This window comes from Berghia stephanieae, chromosome 4, assembly GCF_034508935.2.
Source record: "Berghia stephanieae isolate SIO BIC M18660-M18661 chromosome 4, UCSD_Bste_1.3, whole genome shotgun sequence".
In the NCBI taxonomy this organism is placed as follows: domain Eukaryota; kingdom Metazoa; phylum Mollusca; class Gastropoda; order Nudibranchia; family Aeolidiidae; genus Berghia; species Berghia stephanieae.
The window spans coordinates 88,264,353-88,290,335 of NC_088363.1; the positions used below are offsets into that span (position 1 = coordinate 88,264,353).

Sequence of the window (25,983 nt, forward strand, 5' to 3'; positions counted from 1 at the left end):
CTCCCCTCTCTTTGAACTCTTTCATTTCTCAAAACAAAAAATGGCTGACCAATTCAGGTTTGTTTTCCACCAGTACTTTATAGATTACTGATGTTCTAGGAAAGATGAATTAATCCTCTTTGTGAAAACATGGAATACATAATTATATACAAAATGCTGGACAAAAATCCCTGAACGCATCGCCACTTAATTGTAACGATCGACCCTTCCTTTCATTCCTTACAATAATACGCTGCATCGGTGACATACTCTACTTTCACTTTCTCTCCTCCACTCACCACAACTCCAACCCCCTCTGAGTCTGAAACTTCTATGATATTCGCTCATGGTTTTAGAAATGTGGTTCTTGTATTTTTATACTTATACTATCTATCACAGTCACAGGCGCTCTGTGGTTTATCACTTTTAGACTGACACTTTTTTTTTCAAAGGCTGCACTGGCATTGCCTCTCTCTATTCCTCTTATTCTATTTTCGGAGGTTGTTATAATAACTTATAAGTTATTTAGTTATAGTATAGCCTAGTTATTGTTATTATTATTATGGGGCCTATTATTATATTGCCAGACAAGTCTGACACCTGTCTGGCAATAACGAAAATCCAGAGTTTTGATTATTGCCAGACACGTTTGATCACGTTGGTAGAAAGATATTATGCAAAATGCCAATCTAAGTGGGAAAAATACCAAATATAGTCTGAAAAAATGCCAGTGGTAATTTGTGTCCCAAATCAATTAATATCGAGTGATATTTAAGATGAAAGTAAATAGTGCTCAAATTCCAAATCCATCTTTTTTAAAAAAGCAGATGGATCAATGTAGGTACTTTGGTAAAAAATTCAAATTGGATTGAGCTCAATGAAACCTAGGATATCATTTTAAAGTGCTTTTCAACACGATTCTAATGATACCAAAATTGTGAAAATCAGATAAGCAGAAGAAAAGTTATGTAAGTTTAAAGGCTGAAAAATGGTCTTCTATTTGCCTTTGTTATTTACTGACGGACTTTGTGACCTGAAAAGTGTTGCATTTCCGGTAGTAACCACCATTTGGATTTCAAAACTGGTCTAAAATGGCCGCTAATATTTGAGTAAGGATTTTGCTGGAACGAATTTCATGGATGCAGTATACAACTTTGCCCTGAATTTAATTTTATATAAAAGTTAAGATGTTAAATAAACGAGCCAGCATGAAATTTTGATTTACCAAGTTCTAATCTTTTAATTATCCAAAGCTAAATTATACCCTATTTTATCCATAATCAAAAGTTATACTAAATTGTCATTGATTTTAAAATAAACTACACCAAACGATAGAGTAATTTCTCCTGAAGAAAATAAGACATCAATAATTAAAATCCATCCATAAACAAAAAATCTATGGAACTTTGAGACCCATCACTCAAAAGTCCAAAAAATCGGGTCACAGCCACTAGCCCATTTATCGGCTCCCTGCTGGAGGGCCAAATGGACGTTTACCAAAGTACCTAGATCAATGAAATGTAAGTTTTTGACACTTTGAACTGAAAATGGCAAACTGGCAATTCCGCCTTTTTTCAACCAGCCAGAAACTTGTTAATCATCGAATCGGTCCATCGTCCAGCAACCATTAAAAATTTCACTACCTACCCACCTGCTAACTTTATTGATCTTCTTTAGTTTCTATAATTTGTTCATTCTGTTCCTCAATTTTTTTAGGGATATTGATGATGGCCGGGGATTTGTTTGTTTCGCGGACGGGATGATTAAAAATGCCGCAAAATTTGGAGGCTCATTGGTGGATAAAAAATAGTTTTAACTCTAGTATCGCATTGGGGTCAACCGGAAATAACGACCGGTTCCCAGTACTAGCAAGTTTGAATGACGTAGCTAAGATATAGCGTCACTCGGGTTTGATCGCATCATTTCTTACGTCAAAAACTAGCTTCATACTCAACCCAAACAGCTTAAATAAACTGTTTGCTGATTGGCTGAAACTAATAATATCAACCAATCAAACTGCGGCTTTTATTTCATAAAGAACACAATGGAATTTTTACTGAATCAAGGTCGGGTCTATGTTACGTTTCTACAACTGATGCGCGTGTCACTTGGAAAAGGTGTGTTACATTTAAACGACTGCAGCGTCAGTGAGGTGGGAATGCTGTGTTACGTTTATACAGCGGTTGAGGATCGGGGGTTAACAATCACCTAAAAAATAGACCGACAGCTAACCCACAATTCTTTTTCTGTTTTCAACATATCTAAATATAATTTATTATTACCCTTGCACAAAACTTGGTCCAACATCATTCATATCCGAATCAGAGATGAAAATAACAATCAAAGCAAATGAAGCAAAATTTACACTTTAAAATTGGTGGAAAATTATCCAGCACATATATGAGCTTTAAAAGTTATACAGAAGTCGTTGAGGATCGAGAGTCGGGTTGGTTAGACCACCTTTCCAATCGAATTTCTATTCCAAGTCCACCACATTTTTTTTACTTCTAATTTTGTTGAATTAGAAAAATCTTTTGTTCTGTTTTGATCAAACTGAGAGAGATATTGATCATGTCAAGAATTTGAGTTGATCATGAGATAACTGACATTTTAATGCCACATTAATTTTGTCTTTTCAGGATTGTTCAGCCGAGAGAGTATTACAACAAATTTTTGGTAAGACTCAAATAGTCATAATGTTCATTTTTCACTTGTCAGCATAATTCAAGTAAGAAATACTGTTGAGATTGAATGAATTAAATGACACAAATTTGCATTGATGAATCTTAATTATGTCAAATGTGTCCCAACTTTTTAAAATTTGATTTCTAATTTTGGTATCTTAAAGCTTTAAAAAATAAAAAAAATTAGATACAGAAGGGTAAGTGAATAATATTTGAAAATATCATTTCGTTTTACAGGCCAAAGATGTGAGGCCTGATAACAGAGAATTAGGGGAATTTCGGCCATCAATTCTGAACATAGGTAAGTTTATTTGTAAAGGATGAATGTCTTTTCAAAGCTGGCAGATTTAAAGGTTTAGAAAAAATACGAACATTTATGTTGCGCATTATCACAGATTTACTATGCTCACTGTGTTTACAATGTTTCATAGATTCGCCCAGCAGGCCATATGAAACCATTCCATTTCGTACAGTACTAGTCTCCAGATAGACCTTTTTGTACTAACACTCTAACAATATCCACCAATACCTATAACTATAACCAGATGTTCAGTCACACCTGAGCCGAATGAGGTAAAAACTAGTGAATTTGTATAAATTGTGTTATATATTGTGCGGCTATGTGGTCTTGTGGTATGACACTCGCTTTTGGATCGGAAGGTCCTGGGTTCGAGCCTCACTCAGAGCATAGTTGGAAAAGGCTCTTTACTCACACATTCTCTCACTGTACTCAGGTATAAAATGAGCACCTGACCGTTAACAGCATTGTCTCTGTCGGAAAAAAATTATGATATTGCCTAACAGGTGTCATGTCTCATTCTACTCATTAAGTGTTGCTATTGGTCAGGCACCCTTTGTATAGCGCCTTAAATACGTTTATTGGATATTGAATATGTTTAGTAGTTAGATAAATGCTTATTTATTGAAATTTTTAAAAGATTATTCACGGTATTTTGTGCACGGTAGTAAAATGGTCACAAGCTTGTTTGGGTGAGTTATGAATGCAGTAGATGTCCTTTTTTGTCTCTCTCACATGCATTCAATTTTAAAATATTCATATATAGGTTATTCCACCAGCAAAATGCACATGTATCATAATTGAAATGTTGATGTGATTGAGAGTGTCCCAAATCAGTGTTCAGTCACACTATGTTAAACAGGTCCATACAACTTGTCCTCAAATCTGATTTTCTATTCTTATCCCTTATCTACATCGTTGAATCAATATGATTACAATTATTCTAGATTTCAAATTCTGGGCTTTTACCTTTATGAAATGACTGCTGAAGAATTTGATGCTGCCTTTACACAGATTTGTCATGCCAATGTATAATTCAAATAAATGAACTGACTCTTTCTTGATTTATTCCAATAAATTGCATTGCCTTTTAGGTTTATATTTGTTTTCCCTATCTATAATATATTTTTATTAAAGGAACAATTTCAACGGCTGAAGGTTCCTCTCTAGTCAAACTTGGTAACACGACCATCTTGTGTGGAGTGAAAGCTGTAAGTTGAATAAAAAAATATCATCAACAAAAGAGTAGATTCTGCAAGCAAATCATTTACCTTCAAATTTTTTTTTTTTAAAAACTTTATAGTGTGTTTTGTTCACATTTAATTAAATTAATAGCTACATTAGGCATGGAATTATAGACCTATAGATTTTAATCTTACATCTGTAATTTGCAGATATTGTTTAAATTTTGCATACATCCTCTTGTTTGATTCAATTTAATCATGTGTATTTCGTTTTTGTTTTTATAAAAGTGCTGTTTTGAAAGTAAGATTTATAAGCTCATAGCAAAATTATTACCATTGTCTCTATCATCCTAAGTGGTATGGACTAATTAAGATAAGGAGCGATGTCATTTATACTAGTTGATGAGATGACTATGCGAAATTAGTTTAACATAATATTGATTCAAATTTTATTTTAATACCACAGGAAGTAGGACCTCCACATGCTGACAGTCCTAAAGATGGATTCATTGGTAAGTAAAGCTTGCCGGTTGGTTACTTAAAAAATCCAGCGGTTTTTCCATTGTTTCACATCAAGTTAAAATTTCTATTTCTTGTTCTTAAAACGATAAGGACACAGCAATTCTTCTAAAAATATGTTCAGGATGTCCTAAATCTGATAAATTATCATAGATGCAAATAAATCCATTCAAAAGCGTGATGATCTTATAGTGGACGCTCTGTATACTTTAGAAGCATTTCACTCAACTAAGTATTCTCAATATGGAGATTTGAATCTAATTATATTTTTATACAAATTTGCATTGGTTAGGTATTTAAATTTTATAATTAAATTTTAAACAATTTTCACATCATTTTCCTTATTTTGAGATTTAAAGGAGTACTATGGTATTTTTTTTCTTCCAAATATTTATTCTTATCGAGAAAATATTTTTATTGACTAGCATTCCTGGCAGTCTGGGGTTTATGAGCTTAATTTTAGGCATTGCCCCTTATGTGTATTTTGACTTGTGCCTTGTCCCAAGTTTGTGTTAAATTAAATTATTTTTTGCTTAGAATTAAATAAATTGTTCGTTGTATCTCTTTTTTTATTGTAGATCAATAATTTTGTCATATAATACATCAATAAATAATACATCAATAATAAATTTAGGCTTGATATTACCAGTATGATTAGTGTTAAGTCAGTTGCATGATTAAATCCATGTTGTTTGTATAAGAAAATGTCTTATCATCCACTTTTCTGGAGTTATCTGTTCTATGATATACAACAATAACAGGAGCTAGTCATGGAGGGAGGGAAGTTGAGCCATTACCATATATTGACCATCATGTTGTAAACATTTGAGAAGTTTTGACCTGTCTAATATCCTGATTCATGAAACTCATCATTTTGTTTTTAAGATAGGAGAGGTTGGTCATATGAAAGGATGATAAAAACTCTATCAATGTTGAATTATTGTGAATAATAATGATATATGAATTTAATTACTATGCATTTTCCTATTCAGTTCCAAATGTTGAATTGTCTCCACTTTGCTCATCCCGTTTCCGGCCTGGTCCTCCTGGAGAGCAAGCACAAGCACTGAGCGTCAATATGGCTGAATTTATTAAAAGGTAATCATTGTCTTCATTAATTCAATTATGGTGTCTTTGAAGGTGGTTTGTTGACTTAGAAAAAGATAGATAAATAAATTCCACTGTTTCGTCTAAGACAAAATTGACCACATTTACCTTGAGGGAAGTAAAAGTATGAAAAAGAAAAATCGAACACCGGAAGTGCGTTATGTAGACACCTTCAAATCGAAAGTTAAATGATTGCTACAAGCACATCTCGATTGCCTCATATTGTAAACAAACTGGCTGACCGTTTCTAATTTCTTCACTGATTGGGTACCTAATTATAAGGAACAATGGAAAGTAGCCTAATTAATTCCCGCGCAAATTAGTTTTCTGCCATTGTTTTGCTCAAGCGAGCTTGCTGTTTACTATTCATTTCAATTCTTTGGATTAGGCTGGTCTGCTTACCGTTGGAAGATGACGATGACGATATTGTGTAAGCTAGGTTTTCAGTATTGAAACAAAAGCATGTATTGAAACACTTATGCACTTTGTGGTACAGCACACTATTGGAGAATCGTTGCTTAGCATTATTACAAAAGCAGAAAAGAAGGTATGTGGCATGATTTTCAAAAAAAAAAAAGACAGTTCAAGATTAAGGATTTCTTCACATCATCAACCTGAAACAATCACCAACATAACAAATTGCCATTTCTAAAATAATCCTGTTGTTTAGCTATAAAAAACTCCCAGCTCTAAAACGCTCCTTTTAACAGCCTCTGAAAACTTAGATTGACTGCCGCACATCATCATGTATTTTCCCTTCACCTTTTCTTTATTTTGGGGGAACTGATAGCTCAGTTGGTAGAGCACCTACAAAAGGACTGAGATCGATTCCGTATGATGACTTTTCAACCCCCCTCCCTGTCCACCCAGCACTGATTGGGTGGCTGGGTCTCTTACAGCTGCAGAAAGTACTTTGTTATAAACAAGCGTCCTATCCAAAGGATAGCAAGGTATTGCTGTTTCCCGTTTCATGCTATCAAAACCAGGATAAATTTTGGCTCAATGGGCCTAATGGCTCTGAATGACTACTCTTTTTTTCTCTTTTTTTTAAATGTATTTATTGGATACGGCAACAGTTTGTTAAAATTACATAAAATTGGCAGCTCCGGCAATGTTGTTTTAAGCAGGCTGCCCAGTTATATGATATTCAAAATATAAATGCCTCTGTACTGAATAATGATAAAGAATGCATTCTGGTTGTATTATGGGAAGACCTGTCAATTGGTTTATTGTTGAATGTGTCCTGGAGTATGATTCTGATGGAGGAATTTTAAAAGAAGAAATTACAATTTTGAATACAGTGACTTTCAAATCACATCATGGTATGACAAAAGTAGTACAGGCAACAACTAAGATTTTGCTTATTTGAATTTCATGGATCAGTTCATTAAGGCTACATGATGTGATGACTATGAAATGTTTTTTTGTATGTTCACTGAAACACGAAACCTATTATCTGTGCAAGTTATATAGTTTTAAATTCACTTTTTGTTTACGATCACTCTTGACTTTTTTGGGATATGGAAATTGTGACATTTTCATTTTTAGGATAAGGCAGGAATCACAAAGTAAAAGTTTAAGCCATTGTTAAAATGAGTTTTTTTCCGCCCTCCAAAGTTTGGCAGTTTTTATAACAATTAGGTACAGGTTTTCAAGTTCAATTATTGATTTTTCCTAAGACAATCTTTTAAAAAAATGATTTCAGCTCAAGTTGTGTGCAGTTAGAGGACCTGTGTATTTGTCCTGGAAAGGTAAGTCTTATTTATTTCTCAATATTTCTTGTGTTTAGATTGTAGAAGAGTATTAATATAAAAAATAATGTTGATCAAATTCTCTTTCAATGGAGATTCAAATTATGATTAAAGACACGCTAATGAGTTTTAACAAAGAATCACAATTAATAGACAAAAACATACAGACAACTTTAAATAGAACCTTTCACATCTTGCTTCACTTTGAAAAAAATTTCTTGCATCATTTAGCAATGTATGTCTGATTCCTTTCCAGTGAAACACTCATGCTATACTCAGTAGTCAGCGTGATATATAATGATATAATAATTGATAGTTTCAACAAGTAAAATATTATTTCATCATGACAGTCTTGCATAGGTATAGTCTCTTTTGGTTGGGATTGGTGCATTGTACTTAGTGGTGCATAGTATTGGTGCATAGCCAACTGGTTGCCACTTGTCAGGGGGGAATAAGTAATAAATTGCAATAAAAACAAAAACAAACGAAAAAAACAAAGAAAAACAGGTTGATTTGATTCATATTCATATGCTTAATAAACGTAGCAGGTGAAACCTTATTTGGAAATTGCTATGCAAAACTACTTTTTTATGCCATTTGCATTCCTCCTTCTTCTTGGTGTTTTCGCCTAATAGCCCAGTAATGTTGTCACCCAAGAGGCGGATTATTGGGCAGTGACAACTGCTGTGTCATTATCCCAAAAACTGTAGTGAATTGTCATCAAACAGCATTCTGTGTAAAACAAGTCCAATCCTGTAGATTCAGTTCAGAATTTTTCATTTGACACTCAGTCACTGGGTACTGAAAAGTCATTTAATTTCATTTCTATTTCACTTATTGTAATGACGTCATTATTGATTGTTATTTGTCCAGCTTGTTTGGGTGCTACACATTGATCTTGTTTGCCTGGATTACGATGGTAATGTTCATGATGCTTGTACTCTGGCCTTGATGGCTGCCCTCAAAAACAGTGAGTTAACCAGTCAGTAAATTTAGCTTTATATATATATATATATATATATATATATATATATATATATATATATATATATATATATATATATATATATATATATATATATATATATATATATATATATATATATATATATATATATATATATATATATATATATATTAAAAACTATATGTAATTATTATTGCAAATCTTGTTAAATTGGAGTAGAGTTGTATAAATCTTTTCTTCTTCTGGAAGAATGGCACTGAGATACCTGGTCCCCAGTATTTATGGAGAGATGATAAACTATTGCTTTTCTAACCTGGCATGCTGTTAATTTATAAAAATAAAAATAAAATTCCCTTTATCCATCCCATAGGGGAAATTTTTCTCTAGGGTCTATTCCAAGGGAAGACTTGAATAACCCAGGCATCAGCCACAGTGCAGCGCCGCAAATTGAGCTAGGGCGAGGTGACTTGCTCAAGGCCACACAGTGCAGCGGCAGGTGATCGACCTCGGTACCTTCCGAGTACGAAGCAAAGACTGTCCTGCTGCCCCACGCTGCTCCTGTGGCTCTCTATTACTTCCTTGTTTCCAGTGTCGTCTCTTAGGCTGGGGTTGACTGGAAATGATGCACCGCTCCTGGCTCCCCATTGTTTGTATTGTATTGTATTGTCTTGTCTTGATATGAAACGATTTGATTTTACTACAGTGCGGCTATGTGGTCTTGTGGTGTGACACTCGCTTTCGGATTGAAAGGTCCTGGGGTCGAGCCTCGCTCGGCGCATAGTTGAGTCCTTGGAAAAGGCTCTTTACTCACATTCTCTCACTGTACTCAGGTGTGAAATGAGTACCTGGCCGTTGACAGCGTTGTCTCTGTCCGAAAAAATTGTAATATCGCCTAACAGGCGTTATGTCCCATCTTACGTGTTGCTGTTAGCCAGGGACCCCTTGTAAAGTGCTTTGAGCACGTTTAGTGGATATTGCGCTATATAAAAAGCTCAATTAAAAAAAAAATTTTTTTTACAGCACTGGCTGGTATTCTTTGCTGAAAAGACATTCACATGAATGTATTGTTGCTGGCATATTTTTTTTTTTTTCGAATAAACTATCAATGTTGTTTTTTAATTAAAAAAAAAAATTTAAACAATTTTTGAATAAAAGAGCTTGACTGTATTCGTTTTGGCATAGGTCCTTCAGCTGTATTTGGTTGGGACTTTTGAGAAGTTTCTTACTTGACACATATTTATATTGCTCTTGGGACCTACATACTTCTGTTCTCTATTTGAACTAGTAAACATTTTTTTCATAGGCATAAACTCTTCAGAGTTGTAAACCTACTGATGATGAGGCATACATGAATTATGTGATGTTGTGATTTCATACAATATTCATTTCAACTTGCGTAAATGCACAATCTTCTGCCCCTAACAGCATCTCTACCAATGGTCAATGTAGATGAGGAAAGTGGAGACATCATAACAGACCCAGAATCCTTCATATCACTTCCTGTGATCTGTATTCCAGTCTCCACTTCGTTCATCATATTTGATGGGTTTGTTTTTGTTTCATCAGCTCATTTAATAAATAATGTCTTTTGTTTGTTTCAAAGTTTTCATCTTGTTAGAATATTTTACTCTTGTTCTGCTATGACCTCGTTTTAGGATTTCAATACGTAATGTTCTCCTTGGCAATACATTTTTTCTTATCTCAAATGGAGATGAAAATAGGTGGTATTTAATGTTTTGGTTGTCATGTTTGAGATCAGAGTTAGAGAAGTTGTATAAGCATTCAAAAATATCTTATGCGGCTTTACGATCTTTTGATATGACACTCAGTTTTAGTTCCCTAGTTTGAGTTTTGCTGTGGGCAGTGCGCAGTTTGAGTCCTTGGACATGGCTTTTTTAATCACTTTCTCTGACTTCTCAGGTGTAAGATGAGTACCTGGCAGATAAAAGCATCGTCTGCATGGAAAATTAATTTGAAATAGCACTTTACAGGCTTCAGTCTCGTCCTTGTTACTTGCAAAGCGCATTGAGCTCATTTAGTGGATATTGTGCAATAAGAAAAGGTCAATTTTTAAAATTTTTTTATCAATAACCATTTATATAAATCATAGATTTTGACATGGAAATCTTTGGATGGTGAAACAATTAGAACGTTGTATGCTCATACTCATACCAAATACTATTATCTGAACTTTGTAAAAGAAATAAGTTTTTAACACGTTTGTAAATCATCTCTCCAGTATTTTTTATTTAAAACTCTTAGGGACCTCGGTACGTTTTTATTTTTGTCCATCCCTTTTGGCACACATCTGTTGTCACTGTTATTACAGGACTTTTAGTTAGTTTCTGACAAGGGACAAGGATATATTGCTCTTGAATCTACCTCCCATTTATGCCAAATGTGACCCTCTTTGTCTTACTTTTTATTAGATGTTTGTTAGCATCAGTGGGCGAAGTGGCCGAGTGGTTAAGGCATTGCACTGTGACCCGGGTTCGAGCCCCGCTTCAGGCACTTTTGTTTTTTTCCTTGAGCAAGATTATTAACCCCCAATTTGCTCATTTGGACAACTTGGGTGATTCCTGTTGACATCAGACATCTTGTTTGATGAGTTACCTATATTCCTTCGTGGAATGCTGAGGCAACAATGTCTTATGATGTCATGGCAGAAAAGGCATAATTTTTTTTAAAAATTTATTTAGCATGGACACTCTTATGATTGCTCTATTATCTTCCTCTTTTCTGATGCTAAACTGACCTAATTATGCCGCAAGCAGTAAAACAAAAAACCCTAAAAACAAATAAACATGTTTGTGGATATCTTATTATCTTTGTGTTTTTATTCCCCCCTCCCCCCCATCGAATCCTCCAATAGGAAAGTGATTTTAGTAGATCCTACTAGTGAAGAGGAGAGCTTGGCAACTGGTGGAATCACCGTGACGACTGAGGGGGATAATTTGGTCAGCATTTATAAACCAGGTGATTATCTCTCTCATTATGTATAAGAAGAAAAGTTTGTTTTGAATTCAGATTTTTAAAAAAACTTCATTTCAGCATTAATTGATCGTATGTTTATACTATTGTTTTGTATATTTCTAGCATTTCAAATGATGAACATGTACTATGGCATAGATGTTATATAAAGTTTTCATGATACGAGCCCAGCACCGTTGTCTGTGTCTAATCCTCTCTGCAGTTACAAGTAGATAAAAGAGAAGAAATAAATAAATAAACACCTTTCATAACACCTCATATTAGATTTGAGAAAACATATTTAACGAACTTTTACTATTATATAAGCTGAGTTCATAGGATAATATCCACGTGTCCTTACTTGGACTTGCACTCACAATTTCTTTAATACTTATTTATTTTCTCACTGTCCATTTATAGTAAGAAGAATTGATTGTACTTAAGGTCTTGTAATTTAAGAAGTATAAAGCTTATAATATGAGAGATTGTGTTGAGGGTCATTTTCATAAAATTTGTCACAAAAAGACAATTTTTACACTTTCATTGCTGAATGCTTTGAGAAAGTATTATTTAATATGTGGTCTTGTGGTATGACACTCGCTTTCGGATCGGAAGGTCCTGGGTTCGAGCCTCGCTCGGCGCATAGTTGAGTCCTTGGAAAAGACTCTTTTTTCACGTTCTCTCCCCGTACTCGGGTGTAAAATGAGTACCTGGCCGTTAACCGCGTTGTCTCTGGCCGAAAAATTGTAATATCGCCTAACAGGCATCATGTCCTGTCCTAAATGTTAAATGTTGCTGTTGACCAGGGATCCCTTGTAAAGCACCTTGAGCACATTTAGTGGATATTGCGCGATATATAAGCTCATTTTTTAAGAGTAACCTTAATTCAGCTGTTCATTGAAAATGCTTCCATGAAACGGTTTATTGGCTTTTGAAGTAAATAGTGTGAATATTAAACGTTCTTTCATCTTTTTATTTAAACAGGTGGAACCCCTTTGACAGATAAACAGATAGATATTTGTATAGAAAGAGCTTTTCAGCGAGGCAAGGATGCAGTCAGACTCATTCATGACACTCTTATATCTATCGACAGGTAGCATGAAATAAAGGACTACTTTTCTATCAAATTGACTTTGTTGTTCGTTCAGTTACAAATTTGATTTTGATACGGGAGTATGATTTTTGCAAGCACTGTTGAAAATCATTATTATCATTATTATTATTATTATTATTATTATTATTATAAGTTCAGGGGGTAGAGCGAATTAAAAACAGAGAGGACATAGTTCTGGAGCCACGGTGTCAAGGGAAATAATCCATGAATACTGTTATTCGATTTCAGGACTAATTTAATGGACCGGTTACAGCGCCCTTATACGGCGCATTTTAAATCGTGCTCCAGAGAAGAAAATACGCAATAAATTGGTGTCTTTTTGGGGCAGACACGCATAAATAGGACCAAATCTCATGACACTATAGGTTTATGCCTGAAAAACCAATGAGAGGTGAATAAAACTCGAAGGCTTTAGATCAGAAATGATCATAAAAACCGAGCGAATCTGGGGTAAAGCTATAAATGCTGTTTGATAATGCCCTTCACTTGTAGTTTTGATATTCCATACTTCAGAATGCATATTCTCTTCTTATTTAATCTCTGACGCATGATTTTAAAAAGTAAAGAATAATAGTTTAATGTACACTTCCAATAGGCACCAGTTTTTAGTTTTTGCATGTTAATGTAGTTGAATAAAACTATCTATATACATGCTCATTTTTAATAAATTTTTTCAAATTTTGAAAAGTAGAAATCACTAGGATCGCGTGACTTAAGATGTAAAGGAACCCAAGACATTGTTGGTTTTACAGTTTTGACATGTACTTAGATAAATGAGAGGAAGACCACAATGCAAGTCGGGTCATTCATTAAAACATAGCTCAAACTAAGATTACATTCAGACCCTCTCCCCCCCCCCCCTCTCTCTCTCTTTCTCTCTTTCTCTCTCTCTTTCTCTCTCTCTTTCTCTCTGTGTCTGGGTTGGGTCTTTGATCTTCCATTGTGGATAGGAGGTCACTTGTTGTCTTCTATCCCCCTATATCTGTTTTCTGAGTTGCTTTCTGTCTTAGTCTTGGAAATGGGATTACTTGGTTTTGTCCAGAGTCCTTGGCTGAGAGGGAAACACTCAACTGTACAATGTTAATTTTGGGAGTTTTTTTTAACTTAAAAATTATCTCTGTGTTATGCATCGTTTTTTCCCCCTTCATAACGGTTTGTAAACATTTTTGGAGTGTATTCCTCTTGGTGGGATCCTGTGCTTGTTTCTGGATGAAACTTTTAGGTGATCTCAAACTATGTACACTGATAGAGCTCTTTGAATTAACATCCGTTCCATATTTGAACTATTCTACTTATGGCCCATTTAGACGTACAGACTTTTTGTACGCGGTCCAAAGGATTTCCACAAATTGTGGATAATTGACCAAAACTGAGCATGTAAACGAAGAATTTCAATCTCATCCGACAGATGTCCGCCCAACTTCCTGGTATCAGGAGCCGCCTGGTTGACGGATCATCGCAGGTTATTTATTTTCACTGAAGTCCCTTTCAAACTACTCTAATGAATGAGTGAAGTTCACTCATTTATTTGTGCTGTGTGGTTGTGTGTGGCAGTGGTGTGTATGGGGTGTGTTGTCCTAGTCCCAGATCCGACGCAGAGCAATTATCTGTAAGTCTAAACAGAACTTCTCTCATCGACATTTGTCAATTCCCGGTGACCCACAACCACTGTGTCAAATCCATGTTCGTTGGACTGCGTACGAAAGGTATGTACGTCTAAATGGGCCATTAGTCTTACTTTTTCTTATGTGCTTTCAATTGCAAGTCTAGAATTTTTTTACTATCCCACTTCCTTCCTTTTTACTGGCGCTGAAATGACCTAAATGTTTTGCAAGCGCCATAAAACCCTTACAAGCAATCTCTCTCTCTCTCTCTCTCTCTCTCTGTGTGTACTTGTGTGTGCTTGCCTTTAAATTAAAAAAAAAAATTGAGCTTTTATATAATGCAATATCCACGAAATGTGCTCAAAGCGCTTTACAAGGGGTCCCTGGCCAACAGCAACACTTAACATGTAGGGTGGGACATGACGCCTGTTAAGCGATATTATTAATTTTTTCGGACAGAGACATAGCTGTTAACGGCCAGGTACTCATTTTACACCCGAGTACGGTGAGAGAATGTGAGTAAAGAGCCTTTTCCAAGGACTCAACTATGCGCCGAGCGAGGCTCGAACCCAGGACCTTCCGATCCGCAAGCGACTGTCATACCACAAGACCACATAGACGCACTTGCCTTTTAGATAGTGCTGCACCAACTAGGTCATGTTTTTTGGTGCTCAGTCACTCTTTTTCTCGTACTCATTGGGAGACCATTTTTGCTAAAGTGAAAACCACGATATATTGTTATGGATTTTAGCTCGTATATGAAATAATGTCAAAAACATGTTCTATATTTGTGCTGCTTTGTTGTCTTTTGGCTTGACACTTGTCCTTAGACCAGTAGGTCCATGGTTGGAGTTCCTCCCTGGGCAGTGCAAACTTGAGTCCTTGGAAAAGGCTTTAAGAAGTTTTTTTTAATATCCAAACTTCCAGGACCTGCAACTGAATTATACAGCTATGGCATAGATGTTCAATATAAAGTTTTCATGGTACGAGTTCAGCACTGTTGTCTGTGTCTAATCATCTCTGAGCGAATGAAATTTGTCATGTCACACTGCAGTTACAAGTAGATAAAACAGAAGAAAAAAAATAAATAAACACCTTTCCTGTATTTATACCATGGAGGAATTTGTTTTATGAGTCTACACGTTTTTCAAGAGAAAGGTAGATATTATCTCGGCATTCACAACAGTGCAGCTCTCACAGAAAGGAGTAAGATTTACCAAAATCACATAATTGAAGCTTGGCCAGTATAAATAGATATGCCAGAGCTTCGTAAAAAAAGTAATAACAAAAGCTATTTTGTAGAATGAAAATTGGATGTATTTTTGATGAAATGAACATATTTTTACCCCAAGGAATAGATCATGAAATTTGCATTATTATCAATGTACGAGTATCAATCATCATAACATTCATTAAAATAAAATAGAGTGCAACTCTCTAAAGCGATATGATGTCCAAGGCCAGATTTGTTAAAATTTATTTCATTGTCCAAGCCATTACGTTTTCCCAGTTACAAACATAAAATTCAGTGTTGGCATGTTCTTTTTTTGCAGCAGAATATTAAATAGTTGTTTTAAAAAATTAATTGGCCCCATATCTAGATTTTCTAGAGCATCAACCTATTGTAAGAACAACAATGATTAATTTAATTTGTTTTCAACCACCCACCCTCATCGCAGTAGATTTGTCAAAAAGACTAACATACAATCAATTGAAACTGGAACGACTTTCTGGTCACTTTTTGCTTTACAAGCCATAGGATTATGGTATTTTTTATTAGATTTTGAGAAAAGATTATTAAATATCTTTGAAATTATAAGGAAAATTGAAAAAATTTCCAGCCCACCTTTGTACAAAAATAGTGGTAAAATTGATGACTACAGTAATATCAACAATGCAACAATGGCAATAATAAGGCAGAGAAGTGGTGACGTCACACCTTCTATTCTTCCGGTTCAAAACTTGAGAGTGTGTATGTAACCATTCCTTCGGAGGACAAATTTATAATTAATAGGTAACACATTGAATCATAAGGTGGCATAACTATTTAGGTAGTGGATGTATAGACACATTCTTAAGATTAGGAGATGTAAAAGAGCGAGTTTGTCTTTGTTTTGTTTTTAAGGGTTTTACGGCGCTTGCAACACATTTAGCGCCAGTAAAAAGGAAGAAAATGGGATCGTAAAAAGTTAAAGAATTACAATTAAACCACCCAAGAGAAAGTAAGACAAAGGGGAACTGGGAACAAATAGGGATCAGATGTAGATTCCAAGAGCTTACCACCAATGTACTTAGCTTGAAATCACCTATAAGTCTCATCCGGACACAAGCACAAAATCCAACAAAGAGGAATACACTCAAATGCTTACATTATACATTCAAAATAACAAATATAATAATACATAACATAGAGATGATTTACAAGGAAAAACATATCATCTCTCAAAACAACAACTATGCATTTGACTGTTTCCCTCCCAGCTAGGACTCCAGCCAGGGCCAGGACAAAACCAAGTAATCTCGTTCCAAGACAAGGACAGAAAGCATGTTGGAAAACAGACATAGGGGGATAGAAGACACAGTATGAACCCCCCTGCCCGCTATGGGTAGTCAGGATCCCCACCCAGTAAAAGAGCGAGGATGGATGATCTACTATATTAACGACGAGCATAGGTTAAGACTAGAAAATAAGATGCCATCACTCTTAAATCAGAAGGTCAATTACGCAAGGTATTTACCCAGTCCTCCGGAAAGTGGTTTTACTATTCCAATGAGATTGGAACCAGTTTTTTGACATCACACGTTTGTTTCCTGTAATCATTAAAACTAAAACAAAAGCAGGAAAATTCAATGAGTCATAATGCTTATTTACTTCCTTGGAAAAGAAAATATAATACCTGTGAACATATCCACATAACGAATAAATGCACATAGAAATGAATACAGCAGTACTTTTCAGGCTCAGATCGCTCCATTTAAATTAAGATTAAGATAAATACATTTCAAAGCACAAATTTTCTTTTCTTTGAATGATTGAGGGAGTTTTCCGCACAACACTCAATGGTCTAAATCTGTGAGCACATAATATTTGCAGGTCTGATAGCCGAAGACAACTATGGGTCTTTCTTGATTTGACATTATTGTAGGTAAGGGACAATTTTTGGTTATCAAGCCTGCAATTACGTGCATGTTGGTCTCTCAAAATAAGAGATGGAAAAAAAAACATGATTTCAGTTCATACAATGTTTTTTTAATTGTGGAACTGGTAATGATGAGAAGATGACAATAACTGAATGATAATTATGATATTATTAATAATAATAATAATAACTATGGTGATGATAATCTCATAGAAGTTTTAAGTTGTACTCTTTTCGTCTCAAATTGAAAGTTAAAGTGTAAAAAACTTTATATCTCTTGTTTAAATAGAAAATCATGGAAAAGGGTTTCCAATCCGTTTTGTGGAAGTCTCAGATGAGATTCTTTTTTACCTTTATTTTTACATTGACCAAGTCTTTCATCGTCAATGCATGTCATGTACCCTTGAGTCAGATGATGATGTGTGCCCTGCATCAATCAATACCACTACTACAACAACAGCGACCACCACATCATCACTGCCACTACTGCTACAACAACCAACATGACACCACATCATCATCGCTACCATTGCTACTATAACAACCACAACCGCATCATCACTACCACTACTACTACAACAACCACCACCACATCATCATTACTACCACCACTACTACAACCACCACCACCACCACATCATCATTACTACCACTACTACTACAACCACCATCACATTATCATCACTATCACGACTACTGCAACCACCACCATCACCACATCATCACTACCACTACTACTACAACAACCACCACCACACCGTCACTACTTCTACAACAGCAACCACTCCCACCACCACCATATCTTTGTCACTACCTCCACTACTACGACCACCAACATCATCATCACTACCACTACAACCATCATCACCACTACTACTGCAACAACCACCACATCATCATCACGACCAATACTACTACAACCACTACCCATGTATCATTATCACTACCACCATTACTATAACCACCACCGTTAGGTTTCGGAGCTTTACTTCATTTGAAATAACGTGACTGAGGATGGATGGTATTTGGCATTGAGTTTACTTATCGTATAGTTCTAATCAGTTATCAATTTAAGAATTATAGGGTATATAAAGACAAAGTCAAATTCCATCCAAATTTTGTTTGCGGAAATTCCTCTTTCGGCATTGAATTCCTCCGAGTGGTGTCTGAAATTCCTGTGAGCCAAATTTTAAGTTGAATTGCACAGGTGTGTTGAAGAATGTATGACAAGAGAAAATGAAAACCCAAAAGATTAAAATCGATAACTGTAGTTTGAAACAGATATCTTGATCTTTATTTTAAACAGATATGTTTTGTTGTTTTTAAGGGTTTTACGGCGCTTGCAACACATTAAGGTCATATCAGCGCCTGTAAAAAGGAAGAAAATGGGATAGTTAAAAGTTCTAGAATTACAATTAATGCACCAAAGAAAAGGTAAGACAAAGAGGAATTGGTTCAAATAGGAAATAGTTATAGATTCCAAGAGCACACTGTCAAAGTACTTAGACACAAGCACAGGTCCCCACTAAAAGGAATACACTCAAATGTTTTACAAATCATATATAATAAAAAGAAAACATAATACAGTGCATAACATAGAGATGATTTGCAAGGAAAAAAAATATCATCTCCCAAAACTAACTATACATTTGACTGTTTCCCTCTCAGCAAGGGCATCCGGCCAGGACCAGGACAAAACCAAGTAATCTCATTCCAAGACAAAGACAGAAAGCAAGTTGGAAAATAGATATAGGGGGATAGAAGACACAGTAAGTGCCTCCCTGCCCACTATGGGAGGTCAGGGACCCCACCCAGTTTAAACATAGATAGATTCAAAATCTAATTGCACAAGTCTGAAGCACACTGTCATCTTGTTTCTACCGAATGGATAAAGGCGACGATCAGGGTGAATTATAGATGAATGTAACAGAATTCCCAATCGGTCAAAAATTACGTATTTACAGTAGAATCCGGATAAAGCCTACACCGCCGGATCAGACATAGTTGTTGACAGGAAGAACGTACCGAGAAACAAAAATACAAAAGTTTTCCTACAAAAGATTCGAAAAGCTAATTTGTATCGAATACGAGATACTTTGGAATGTCATCCATGAAAACAATAGTCCACGGGCCATTTGGACGAAGTTAACCTATCTCGAGTTGGACGAAGTTAACCTATCTCGTTTTTTGATAACCGCAACTTTTATCCTCATTGTTATTTCAGTTTGGACAAGGTTTTTGTGAATGATCATAACGTGAAGATGTATTAATCATTTGAAATGTCCATTTCACGTCGATGATTAATATGAAGTCCAGATAGAAAATCTCAACCATGTATACACACGCGCGCGCGCGCGCGCACACACACACACACACACACACAACCACGCATGCGCGCGCAAGCATGCACGCGTATCATTGAGTAATAAGGCTATAACAATAATGTACGTATGTTGATTTCAGTTTTTACTGCCTTTCTTCCTTCTTTCCTTCCTTTCCTTCTCTTTTTCTTTCTTTCTTTCTGTTTTTGCTTTATTTTATAATACAACAATACGTGAGCTGCCTCCAATGTCATAATCTAAAAGTTACCTTTCCATTACATAAATGTACAAACAAAATATCAAATGAATTGCAACACGTGTTCCCCTTGTACATCATACATATTTTTCACACAAATGTCGTCTCTTGTGACACATGTGTGCAAAACGAACATCGAACCTGCATCCTGTCACCTAACAACAAAAATCCCGTGTTTTAGTATTTCCCTTTCATCTTCACACACTGGCCTGGCCTGAATTTCTCCATTGGTGTTATACTGATGGCCATTTAAATTCTCTTTGACTCGTGAAAAAGACGATGATTTTCTAATGATAAAATAATAAAATAATGTTATTTTTTTAATTAAAAAAAGAATTAAGGCTAGGCGTTCTTTAATGTTTGAAAACATTCATTTCATTTATAGCCTTTCACTACCTATCTCGTAAAAGTTAAACCATGATTCGTTTAATAACAATGCTGAGGAAAAACACGTTTTCGTGTAGAAGATCGCGAAGTAACAATGCCTTACAAATTCGCTTTCTGTTTTCTTTCATTTCGGTAGTAAAAAGTAAATTAACTAAACAGAAGCACATCCATACTTGACCCTTTCACTAAAAAATGTAAAATGAACTGTCGTTACTTTAATTGTCGAAGCTCTTTCAAAGGCCCCATCATCGTTTTCCCCACCTTCTTGTTTATCTCCTTACTGTATTTCCAATTCCAACAGAGGCATATGCGTTACTGTTCACATAATATATAGTTCTTATATGAATGTTAAAAGACTGAGCATCTTCAGTATATATATATATATATATATATATATAATATATATATATATATATATATATATATATATAATACTCGTATATATCGTAGGTATGCACGTTGAGTAAGTTGCTCTCAAATTTGATAACGCAATTTTGCTTGGATCAGTAAGTTTAGTAATCCAGACTTTTCAGTCAATCTCTCTCTCTCTCTCTCTCTCTCTCTCTCTCTCTCTCTCTCTCTCTCTCTCACTCACTCTGTGTGTGTGTGTGTGTGTGTGTGTGTTTAACATATATATGCACGCGCGCATCATAAACAAACTTCACAAGCAATATGCGGGGAGAACCAGACAATGAGTTAATTATGGAGCTTACTTCATTGGACGAATGAAAACCCAAGACTGCACAAGCAAACGAGATTCAATAATACGAATTTGAGAAGAGTACGCAGATAGTACAATTTGAAGTGACTTCGCTTCTGGCCCATTCTTGGCATATGTACTTCCACTATGTTTTGGTTACCATTTTCTATTTTACTCTTGTTTTATTAGGCACCATTCATGAAACGCATTTTCTGTGTTTTAATATAATTTCATACTCAATATTTTGGCAACGCCCTAGCACCATGTTGATAAAGATTCAATTTAAACATATTTTAGAATAAAGTATAGTAAGGTTTTTGTTTTAAAGATTATATTACTTTATCGTTTAAACCACGATTAAAAACAGCAGCAGTGGTTTTAGGTGACTTTGTAGACGTGGTATATTCAGGCAACTGAAATAATCCCACTGCTTTCTTCTCTTTTTCATTTGCCAAACCTAGCACCATATGCCACAATGTTGTTTTTTCATTCTCTTTCCATTGGCTTGTTGCCAACATGGTACAATTTCTTTTTTTGTCGACATAACAACGCTTGCCTCCCCCAAAATGCATGGACAAATTTCCTCTTATATCAAAGAACGTTATATTTCCTACAGTAGCTGGCAACATACCAAAAAGGTACACGTCATCGATCCAGAAAAAAGGATTCAATCTGGCAGCTCGTAGGAATGATCGGAGGAGATCAGGTGTAAAAATGACGAAATAACCGTTACAATAATCGAATGGGAAGTGAGTGAGACCTCTGAACTCGTCTTGTTTGACTTGCCATTTGCCTTTGCCCCTTTCGATGCGACTAGTATGTTTCCGTCTGTGGTGACATGCAATTGTACGCTTTTTGGTGCTATACAAAGGAAGATAATCCAAAATAAATTGAAAAGGGTTCATGAAAACGTCATCGTCTATTTTCACAATAACTTTGACATTATTGCAGAATTCTGAAAGCCATCGGTATCCCATGACTCCTTTGTGGGTCAGGTTGTGGTAAGAATCGACAAAGGCACCTTGCAAGATGTCACCATATGCAATAGCTTCCTGGTTTATCCCCCTTGTTGTTTTGGGGTCGTTAGTTTGTCCCAGCAAGAAGAGAAGACGATGATTCACTTTCCCGAAAAGCTTCTTAGCAGCAAATGTTTCTCTGATGACTCTCCTCCTTTCAAAGTAAGCCGTAGCGCTGATGAAGAGAAGAAATATACAAACAAAAATATTTAAAAAATGAAATGATGCTCAGCACATTACGCTGCACATATCTAAAAGTTTTCAGAGTTAGTTGGTATGAGGAATATAAGGAAAATGCGCGCACACACAAACACGCACTGACACTCGCACAGGCGCGCGCGCATGAATATGATAAAGGCTCCTCCTCCCCGTCCTCCCTACTCCTTACCTCCAACCGATGCATATAACACACCACACACCAAAGAAAAAGAAAAAGAAAAAGAAAAAAGAAAACAACAAAACAAAAACAAAAATCAACAATTAAACAAGCAAAACACCCCCCCCCCCCCCCCCCCCCCCCCCCCCCCCCCCACAAAAAAAACCCAAACAAACAAGCCATCTAAACATAAAAGCTACCAAGCTAACAATAACACCACTAATCACCCAAATAGTAATATTTTAGGCACAGAAATTAATTAACCTTCATCAATTTAGGGACAGCGTGGCTCAGCGGTACGGTCTTTGCTTCGTACCCGAGAGGTACCGAGTTCGCATACCCTCTTGCGCTGTGTGGCCTTGAGCAAGTCAACTCGCCCTAGCTCAATTCGCGGCGCTGCACTGCGGCTGACGCCTGGGTTATTCCAGTCTTCCCTTGGAATAGACCCTAGAGACACATTTCCCCCTATGGATGAATAAAGGGAATTTATTATCATTGTTGGATGTAGATCGAAACAAACTGAGGATCTCACTCCACCAGAGTCAACTGATGAGATGAGCATTGCATTGAAGCGGCATTAGTAATACATGCCTTACATATTCTTTTTCATAAAGTCCTTATAAGCTGTCAGGCACATGTTACCGATCCCGGTTTTCTGAGACGTAAACGGACACTGACATAATGCTAAGTACCATTTCAAGAGGGTCGCTAATAAAACAATCTCCACTGCTGAGTGGACTGATGAAAGCCATTCAACTTCAACATTCTAAACCGGTTTGTTTGCGAGTGAGTTGTGTACTATAGCAATTGGATTCAATAGTCTGATGTCACGTCGCTCAGCAACGGCGAACAGTGTGGTTCTAAACAAAGAAAATCGGTACTTTTTATTCTTCATGCTGGCTATAACTTTTCATATGTCATGTAATTAGAATGTATAAAAGTCAAAACATGATCATATTTATAATGTTTTTCTCCTCTCGATAAACTTTTTTGCTCGTCGGAGAAACATTTCATAAGGGTGTACGCATTGTTCCGATAGTTTAGAGCGAGTTACTAAGTTTCTATGCGTCATTACGAGGGAAGTGACGTCATGACTGTTGAAGCCTATTAAGTTATCGTCACCTCAAGGACATACCTATGAACTATGATAATGTAGTGAAGTGTTTCTGCCGAGTGACAAAGCAATACAGGGTTGATTACATAGTCCGTGTCCAGAGTGAGGGGATACTTGTTCTGCACTTCGTAGGGCGCCAGCACACTGGGTTTCGGGGTCGTATTGTTTCCTTGGAAAATGGTCACGTTGAATACTTCTGGGTCAATTCCAGAAGCGCTGATGTTGGCTTTCATCAGGGCTTCGGCTCCTTTAGGTATGCTGAATATGACATCTATACTACCATCATTTCTTTCACTGTGAAAGAAAAAGAAATAGGTGGCTGAGGTATATATTTGTTCGACGTCTTTTTAAAACTATTCAAATTTTATTTTTATTCTAACGATTTTACGCCATTTCAACATTAAAAATTCTAACTTTTCTGTTTAAACCCTCTCCTTACCAACCTTAGACAAATCGTCATATTCGTTACGATACAACCAACATTTTTCTTATTCAAATTTCTCTTGTACATCATAAAATTTAAAGAAAATAATCAGTGTGTTGTAGACCATGTTTTGCTTAAAAAATTATTTATCGCAAAAACTTGCTGCTCATGTGTTTGAGTGATAAAAATATATTTTTGTGTTGGTTGGGTGTGGAGTTTTGGGGAAAATCCTGAAAATGGCTGGTAAGGAGAGAGTTAAGTAGGATCCAAAGTAGGATTCATTCTAAGGTCCGAATCTTCTTTAATTAAATAGGGTTTACGGCGATTGCAACACTTTCAGGTCATATCAGTGCAAGTAAAAAGGAAGAAAGTGGGATAGTAAAAAAATCAAGAATTACAATTAAAGCACTCAAGAAAAAGTAAGACAAAGGGGAATTGGTTCAAATAGGGAACAGATGTAGATTCCAAAGGAAGAAATGTGATAGTAAAAAAAATAATTAAAGAATTACAATTAAAGGACCCAAGAAAAAGTAACAGAAAGGAGAATTGGTTCAAATAGGGAGGAGCATACAATAATGGTACTTAGTTTGAGATCACCTAAAAGTCTCATCCAGATACCATCACAGGATCCCACTAAGAGGAATACACTCAAATGTTTACACGATATTTTCAAAACAAAAATACAACGATCAATACATAACAGAGACATGATTTACAAGGAAGAAAATATCACCTCCAAAAAAACAAACACTACACATTTGACTGTTTCCCTCTCAGCCGAAGACTCCGACAGGGGCCAGAACAAAACCAAGTAATCCCATTACAAGACAAAGACAGAAAGCAACTTAGAAAACAGAGTAGACAAGTGACCTCCTACCCATCATAGGAGGTCAAGGACCCCACCCAGTCCGAATCCTTTAAAAAGAAGGAATTAAAAATTTGGTTGTCATAAAAAACATTCTACCGAAAATGCAATACTGATCCTAATTAAACCTTCACCTTTGTACACTTCTTTTCATCAAATTTTTCATAATTTTATCTTTTTAAACGTTCAATGAAGAATTATATGGTCTAATTTGACATATAGATATTCAATTTTATAAAGGATTTTTTTAGTGAGAATATTTTTGATTTTCTAATTGGCTTTTCTTTATAAGTTATGTATAATATAGATAATATTATGCGTAGTACGTCATTAACTTTCCTGAGATATTTAAATCAAATTTCACCACGGAAGTGGGTTGTTTTAAAACAATTAAGATTATGACCGTTTTCATCGAATACTAATATCCCAGCAATGTGTCTCAGGTTGTTTTTAATAACACTATTTTATCTATTTATTTAGATTGTTTTACTATTACTATTATTAATTATTATTATCATCATCCTCATCATCATCATCATCATCATCATCATCATCATCATCATCATCATCATCATCATTATTATTATTATTATTATTATTATTATTATTATTATTATTATTATCATTTATGATGGTGGTGGTGATGATGATGATGATGATGATGATGATGATGATGATGATGATGATGATGATGATGATATTGTTAAAAAATACTGAAGGATTACAATTTTGTTTCCAAAGAACAAAAAATCAGAATAAAGCTCACTTACTATGCCATTTTGTAGACCCCTTTGAGGTAAATTAAGTCCTTCCCAGGTCTGTCTATACTGAACACGATGGTGCTATTTGATGAAATGGAGTCAATACTAAAAATCACGACTACAACGGCCACCACAACCACTATAGGTAAATAGACACAACTGCATCCATATAAGTTTTTAGAGTTGTCCAGGGTGGTCAAAATCCGTCCATTCTTGAACCTTTTCTCGAAAGGTTTTACTATATTTCGTGTAATCCAATGCATCATTTTCTTGCCTATTCTCATCCACGTTAATTTGAATCACTGTATCCGAAAGTGAATTTGCGGAGATTCTTTTCCTTTTAGTTTGATCAAAAAGTTTGTAAAAAAAAAAAAAAAAAAAAAAAAAAAAACAAAAACAAAAAAAAAAACCAAAAAAAACAAAAACAATACAATACAAAACAAAAA

The 25,983-nt window shown here is 35.5% G+C and overlaps 2 protein-coding genes across 4 annotated transcripts in view; one reads left to right on the top strand and one right to left on the bottom strand.

Moving 5' to 3' along the window:
- Positions 1–4: 4 nt before the first annotated feature.
- LOC144971501 (exosome complex component RRP43-like) lies at positions 5–12,586 on the top strand. Of its 2 annotated transcripts, none has more exons than XM_078912467.1 (11): positions 5–57; positions 2,619–2,655; positions 2,901–2,964; positions 4,099–4,172; positions 4,612–4,657; positions 5,657–5,762; positions 7,477–7,522; positions 8,396–8,492; positions 9,915–10,035; positions 11,362–11,465; positions 12,444–12,586. In XM_078912467.1, the coding sequence occupies exons 1-11, from the start codon at positions 41–43 to the stop codon at positions 12,554–12,556; spliced, it is 825 nt and encodes a 274-aa protein (XP_078768593.1). In that variant the 5' UTR covers positions 5–40; the 3' UTR covers positions 12,557–12,586. The 2 variants fall into 2 exon arrangements, with proteins under 2 accessions (XP_078768593.1, XP_078768594.1); XM_078912468.1 differs by lacking the exon at positions 5–57 and adding an exon at positions 311–339.
- An 8,135-nt stretch (positions 12,587–20,721) lies between these two features.
- Positions 20,722–25,983, bottom strand: part of LOC144971503 (beta-1,3-galactosyltransferase 4-like) — a 48,980-nt gene continuing 43,718 nt past the window's right edge. For both annotated transcript variants that reach the window (XM_078912473.1, XM_078912472.1), the window contains exons 2-4: positions 25,547–25,983; positions 23,509–23,781; positions 20,722–22,172 (exon numbers count right to left, since the gene is read on the bottom strand). The exon at positions 25,547–25,983 is cut by the window's right edge and continues 404 nt beyond it. In XM_078912473.1, the coding sequence (XP_078768599.1) occupies positions 21,311–22,172; positions 23,509–23,781; positions 25,547–25,821 (1,410 nt within the window). In that variant the 5' untranslated portion in view covers positions 25,822–25,983 and the 3' untranslated portion in view covers positions 20,722–21,310. The remainder of the gene's footprint in view (positions 22,173–23,508; positions 23,782–25,546) is intronic.